The sequence below is a fragment of the Macadamia integrifolia genome, chromosome 9 (assembly GCF_013358625.1).
Source record: "Macadamia integrifolia cultivar HAES 741 chromosome 9, SCU_Mint_v3, whole genome shotgun sequence".
NCBI lineage: Eukaryota > Viridiplantae > Streptophyta > Magnoliopsida > Proteales > Proteaceae > Macadamia > Macadamia integrifolia.
This window is the reverse complement of record NC_056565.1, coordinates 6,067,870-6,075,248: the sequence shown is the minus strand read 5'-3', so window position 1 is coordinate 6,075,248 and position 7,379 is coordinate 6,067,870. Positions and strand designations below refer to the sequence as shown.

Below are 7,379 nucleotides of genomic sequence, written 5' to 3'. Positions count from 1 at the left end.
TACCCAAAATCTATTCAACCAACCAAAATCCAACAAACTAACGGATTGCCACACTTAGACCCAGCTATCGATGGCTTACATTCAAGTAGCTAATGTAGCTAAACAAGTATGCCCTAACCCTTTCGTTCATATGCCTATTTTAAGCTTGGACAAATTCCACCATTTATACAAATTTAAAATGAAGTATAAAAAAAATAATTAAAAGATTGTGGACCGAATTTTCACTCAATAAACAAATGTTAGCTACAAAAATCGTATTTTTCCAATGCCTCCTTATAGATATTTTTTAATTAATTTATTTTTTTCTCTTTTAAAAGAATTAATAAAGAAATCATGTGACAAGGTGTAGGTTAAGCCGCTTACTCAAAGAGATTTTTTTCTTTATTTAATATCGTGTTTGTTGTCAACACAGGCAATTTATATGATGGGACCGGATATCTAATAGGTGATCATAAAAGAAAAAAAAAATATTAAATAATAAAGAAATCATGTGATAAGGTGTAGTTTAAGCTGCTTACTCGGAGAGATTTTTTTCTTTTATTTAATATATTAGTGCTTGTCATCAACCAAAGTTATTTATACGTTGGGGGAAGATTATCTTCTAAGTGGCATAGGGAGGAAACAACTTTGTACATTAGGGGTAGATAAGTCATTTCATGTGTGAGAGAAAAAGATATGGTATATAGGTAGCTTAAAGAATATTTTCCCCTGTATATTCTATATATCCATTCCCCTTTGCAATGCACTCATCGGTAGCTTCCACCACAAAAACCAATGTCAACCAAGGGGAGATTGGATTGGATCGATTAGTATTGGCTAGATCGAAATGGTTCAATGTTAATACATTCCCAATCTTGATCGATCCATCTTGATACACAAGTACGGCCCAAGGGTAAAATTATAATAAAAAAACTGCATTTTTTTATTAAAAATATATAATACAATCCAAATTGATGTCAGATTAGTATCAATCTTGACATCTAAAGACTGATCCCAAGTTTTAGAACCTTGAAGCCAATTCAAACAACTCACTTTCAACTTTTCTCTTAACAAGAGAACTCTACAAATTCCTTTGTTATTATTTTATAAATTTTCAACACATTTATCAACATTTTTACTTTACTAATATATTTTTCATTCATGGTCTAACAATTTAATTTTAAATGATTAAAAAAAAAATCCTCAAGTTGACTTAAGGAGGTTTCTTTCCCACACACTCACATTTTAATCGTGTGGTCTCATATTCACACTTTCTCTCTCTTCCTGGGTCAGGTGAGTTCATCGTTCGCATTGACAAAGCCATTTCTTGCACCATGATTGGTGTTGCATGAAAAATTCCCCCCACACTGATCACCACATGGGAAACCTTCTCATATTAGTTTTTAATTATCATATAAGAAATTTCTATTAGGCCGTTAATAGCATACTTTGTATGCCAAGTTTGAAGAAGAAACCATCATTTTATATCTTATCATTCTAGTTTTGACTCCTGATTTAAAACCAAATAAGCCAATCAATTGTTGAATTTGGGAATAAATCAAAACCAAAAACCTTTCTATGCGTTGGCTCACCTATACCACTGGCTTCCCATGCGGTGTCACATCTATCGCCTATCCCAAAAAGATTATGTATTGTGTTAGTGGGACGTGACACACTAATTTGTTCCGATCTGACGTCTCATGACTCATCATAAATGCTCTTTTTTTTTTGGTAGTCAATTGTGTAGGTGTGATGCTACCTTATCCTAACACGTTTAAAAGTTATCAAGAAGAGTGATTTTTTTTTTTTTTTTTGAGGGAATAAAATACAAATTATCAAGAAGAGTGATGATCATCCCCAACAAGGTTTTTATGTAAATACACACAAATACTTTGTCCCATGCCTTCCTCAAGGCTCTACCACTTGTTATTTTTAATCACTTTCATAATAATGTAAGATGTACTTGTTTTTATAACCAAGATCGATAATCCTATTCCATAATAATATAAGTATATAACCCACAATGCACTTCTTATTTTAATTTTTCCTTTACCTTTCACCCTTCACTGTTTTTCTTCTTCTTCTTCCTTTTTTTTTTTTTTTTTTTTTAATGTATTTAATAATATTATTCATCTCTTCTCTAGTCATTTTTTTTCATGTTTTTTTTTTAATTATTAAAAAAAAACAAATAGTTGATTAATGTGAAGCAATAGAATTAAGTCAACCATATCGATTGACACCCTTAAAAGTTATCAAATATTGGCAGACAATGAAATCATTTCATATAAGGAAGAGAAGATAGAATCATAAATGCTAACATACCCCATCCTAAAGGCTTAGAACCCTTTCCCCCCCTTTTTTTTTTCCAAAGGGATAATGTTCTATGTGGGGAACGTAGCCTCGACCATTGTTTGTTTCTATTCTTTCTCATATAAAATGACCTATATGAGTAAAGAAGCGAGACAGGTTGTAAAAGATGCTAGTGGAGACTGCAATCCCCCATAAAGAACACTATCCATTTTTCTGAATATGAAACTCTTAACCATCAGCTTGCGTTAGGCTTCGAGTAGCCAAAAAATCTTACTTATGCTGTGGATCATATGATTACTTTAGATAACCAAATTTAATAGGTGACACATCTAAGGCAACCAACTCCACCGATTCAAATTAAAAACTACCAATCATCAATACAACATATTTGTAAAGCATATCTAGAGAGGAATAAAGGTAGAAAATGATTGGAAAGATTTAATATTAAAGAGAGAGAGAGAGAGAGAGAGAGAGAGAAGTTACATCTCATTATATAATTGGTCTAGCACCACATATATTTCTAACTCTGCTTGGGCTGGATAACAGGCTCAACTCATATCGAACTATGATTGGTCTTGGCCTTAAGGCTGTGTTTGATAACCAGGAAAAGAAAAGAAAAGAAAAAGAAAAAAAAAAGATCTTGGCTGCCCTGGCTCAAATGATTCCGATGAATTGCTTAAAAACGACACCATCTCACGTGCCTCATTGTTATTTTATGAATCAAACATTGGAAGCATCTCCTGATGTGAGGACGTCACGCTTTTTTTTTTTTTCTGCCCTTTCTTCTTCCGTTGGGTGTTGGTGGTAAGCGGTAAGTGACGAGCAACGCCGTGCAAGTGGTTATCTCAAAAATTTGACGGCGTCGTCGGAGAATCCCTCATTTTATGACTACGTGTTCATCTACAATTGGTTGACTTCATTTATGAAAACCTTTGACCTGTGGGACCCACAACAGTCCCTCGGCTCCCGCCTCCCGCCTCCCGCCTCCAGCCTCCCGCCTCCCCACTTTCTTTAATCTGCCCCCACCATCTGCCGCACATTACATCTGTGCCGTTGGATTAGTGTAATTGTGACTAATTGTCAACCCCGTCGCTCTCGGGACTACTTTCAAAGTGGTTACCGTGGACTCGTCCCATTGGTTTTTCATGGTGGGACCCACCATGAAATTGAAAGTGGGGTCCGTACATCGACGTGTCTTTGAGCCGGAGTTAGTGTTGGGCCTAGTAACTAGCTTCGCTCGCACAAAACAAAGCAATACCTGGATGACACGTAAGTACTGAACCGCAGGCCCACGTGTACGGCAAGGCGACGACGAGAGTGACCGCTCTGAAAGGAAAAGAGTCGGTCAGATCGGGCGGCTAAAAGCTGGACGGTTGCACGGGGTGTGTATAAAATTACAAAGAAAGTTCCGTCACTGGCTCACAAAACGGTGGGCTACTAGGATGGAGATTACACTATTGTCCCTCACCTGGCCAAGGTTCACCGTATATTTTAAGCACAATTATGTACAACTTGATTCTGGCCCTTTCGGAAATCCCCGTATGCTCCTCGCCTTTCCCACCCTTTCTGTCATCATCAATAATTCAATACCTTAGCCGGTCCGACCATATGTGCACATGGGTTGGTCTAACTTAAGCGGACTAACGTCACTAACACAACATTTTTTGTTATTGAGCCGGGGTAAAGAGTGGATGAACCGGATGGGTTCAACCGTATCGGCCGTGGTGCATGTATGAGTGCATCACCTTGTTTTATTTTCATTTTTGCCCGGTTAGAACTTAGAACAAGTGAGAGCTGATGCAGAAAGGGAGAAAAGGTCAGTGAGGGGTGAAATGGTAAAATCAATGGGAGTGAACGTCTGCTGCGCGTTCCAAAGTGGCCCATTATTCTACATCCATTAGCCCATTACCGACCTTGGAATCCCATAAAAGAGACCCATCCCCTGGCCTTACCCTTCGTTGCCCTCTTAAGCCCTCTTCCACCCATTCCAACCAAGAGAGACACCCACCTCCGGCCTCCAGCTTTGATCCCTAATTCCTATCCTTCCTCCTCGCTTGATCTGTAATATTTTTTTTTTCCGATTCATTTTCTCAGATCGAAATCCATCAACCCAGAAAAGGAAAGATGGCTCAAAGGGAGAAAGAAGAGACTGAATTCAAGGTCCCTGAAACCCTCACCCTCTGCACAAACGGTTGTGGTTTCCCTGGAAACCCAGCCACCAAGAACATGTGCCAGAACTGCTTCAAGGCCAACGCAGAAGTCCTCAAGCCCCTCAACTTCTCCTCCTCCTCTTCGTCGCAAGATAACAAGTCCAGATCCAGCTCCTCTCGATCGTCGCCGGCGAGATCTGATTCTGAGTCCGATCTGCTGCTGATGAAGACTCGGAGGGAACCCACGGCGCTCAAGACAACAACGACAGAAGCGACGACGGCGGTATCTGCGGAGGGAACAGATTCGACGAACACCCAAAGGCGGGAGGTGAATCGGTGCTCCGGTTGCAGGAGGAAGGTAGGGTTGACGGGGTTTCGATGCCGGTGCGGGGATTTGTTCTGTTCGGAGCATCGATACTCTGACCGCCACGTATGCAGTTACGATTACAAAACCGCAGGTCGCGAGGCCATCGCTCGTGAGAATCCGGTCGTCAAAGCCGCGAAGATCGTTAGAGTCTGAGATATGAACCAGAGAAAAATTCGAAAAAAATGTATTTTATTTAAAAATTCGAAACTTTGTTGAACCAAACGATTTGGAGTCGTTCTCTCACCCCTCCATTACCATTTTACTCGTAGATCCGAAGAGAGAGAGAGAGAGAGAGAGAGAGAGAGAGAGAGAGAGAGATAATTACGTTAATGGACAAAAAATCATATGAAATGATGAAGAGATGCTCTCTGGTTTACTTGCTTCGATCAATTTCCTTTGTTTCTTTTCGCTTATTTGTGAAAATGTGTGGAGTAGACGAAGTGGAGGGCACGCGACCTAAAATTTGAGGAACGGTTGGGGGTATAAATGTCATTTTAAAGGACGATTTTGGAGGTTGTTGGTTTCTCATGAGATGCCTACAGGCCTACAGGGGATAAGGAGAACCGTTCAAGTAGCTGACCTTTTTGACAGACTCGTAGCATTGAAAGCTTTATTCCGAAACGGAAAGCGCGAATCATGTGTGCCTTAGTGCCTTAGTGCCGTACACAGTCCGAGGCTGTGGGACCCAACTGGAATCTAAGACCCAAATGCACGTGGCCCATTCCGCTCTTCGAAAGGCACATTTCGTGCTGCCCACACCCACTTGCCACCCACAGTCGAAGAAAAGTTGGTCAGTTAACAACCGCAAGGAGGTTGCAGCTCTGCATGATGGCAAGGGAAATAAAAGGGAAAGGAAAGTGAAATGTACTTTTTAGATAGAATTTTTATTTTACGTTTCAAACTCAGGAGAATTGGATGTAAAATAAAAGGGAAGGGGATAGGTATGTTAGCAACCACCTTGGAATTTTATGTGTTAGCGGGATTTTAATAGTAAGATTTAATTATTTTAAATAAAACCATTAGATTGAGAAAAGAGGTCTAAACCTTCAATCCACTGCTGCTATACCTTATTTGTTCTCTAATTCTATCTCTACCCTCGGTCTAACAATTTAAGTCACGTTGAAACATTGCTTCACCCACATTGAAACGTTGCCACTCTAGAAGTAGCGTTTATAAGGTTTCAGATATCTCCACTCTTACTCCCCTCTGCAATTGTTTTATGATGGTCTAACAATTCGGGGCACACTGGAAACAGCGTTCGTAGGGTTTCGAATGTCTTTGGGATCATCCTATGCTTTAAGTCCGTTAATCGACTGAGAAGTTTCCATTTACTTGGAAATAGTTTCCAATTTTTGTTTTCCTAATTAAATTAATAAGCATTCTCTTGTAACTTTGCAGATACCTTGTGAGGAAATGATGAATTTCCTTTTGCGACCTGTTCAACCTTGGTTTTAAGTCTATCAACCTCCTCTCGAATTCTTGTAGGATTGCGAAGATTGCAACAGTGGCAAAGAGCAGGGATGAGGTGGGGTAGCGAGTAGTAGGGGGCGAGGTTGAGGGAGATGCAAGAAGATGTAGGTGGAAGGAAAGAGGAGCGAGGGGGAGAAGGAACCAAAACCAGAGCCAGAGCCGGAGGTAGACGAGGTAAGAGAGGTAGCTCCAGAGACAAAGACAGAGAGGAAGAAGAAGGGGAAGGAAAGGAGTTGCAAGAGAGCGGAATAGATAGATACATACACACTATATTTAATCAATCGCATAGATCTGATCTATCTATTCTAACGGCCAATAGATGTTAGCATGCCTTTTTCCTAGGTAATGCACGAGCATACCCAGCCTTTTCCCAAAATAATTTAAAATTTAATAATCAAATATGAAATGATTTAGAGTTAATGATTTAATTATATGGGGTCATAAGGAGATTTTAATTTTTGTATAATTTTTCACTTCCCTTTCCTTTAGGTCTTTAACAACTAGACCAAGCCTTGAGAATTGCTATTTTGGATGCTTTGAAATCAGAAAATTATACTCTAAAATTGGAGGGGAGCATATCTAGCACAACACCAATTCTATTTCAAGTGGGTATCCATATAACAATGGAAAGTGATGTTTCTGAAAATCACAAGATAAATATGATCCATCAATTTTAATTGCGTTTTTTAGATTTTAAATCTAAACCATTTGTTTTCACTTAGAGCTGAAAGAGTGCACCTTAATGTATGGAGTAATCACACACATGCATAATATACATGGGATGTGTATCAATACAGAAAGAGATCTTTCATTGAATTAAACTTTGAATTTGATAATGCACACATATCTATTCACATGGTAGAATAAATGCCTTCATCAATCCCAATATTGTGATCAAAATGTAATTTCATGACCAACGCAACACAATTGCAAGCTCTAGGTGCGAACCCAACTAAACCAATGGTGTATCAAAAGAAGTCAAAGGCTGCGTTTGGTAATGTTCCAGAAAAACGATTTTGGAGTTTTTTCATTCTATGGAAACGAAAAAACGGAATAAAGTGTTTGGTGCATTTTTTGATGTATTTTGCTTCTTTTTTTTTTTT

At 39.0% G+C, this 7,379-nt stretch overlaps 1 protein-coding gene across 1 annotated transcript; it reads left to right on the top strand.

The window, feature by feature from the left end:
• The first annotated feature begins 4,215 nt into the window (after positions 1-4,215).
• LOC122088500 (zinc finger A20 and AN1 domain-containing stress-associated protein 5-like) lies at positions 4,216-5,028 on the top strand. Its single transcript, XM_042657783.1, has one exon. It carries the CDS (start codon positions 4,414-4,416, stop codon positions 4,957-4,959), a length of 546 nt encoding a protein of 181 aa, XP_042513717.1. The 5' UTR covers positions 4,216-4,413; the 3' UTR covers positions 4,960-5,028.
• Positions 5,029-7,379: the final 2,351 nt, after the last annotated feature.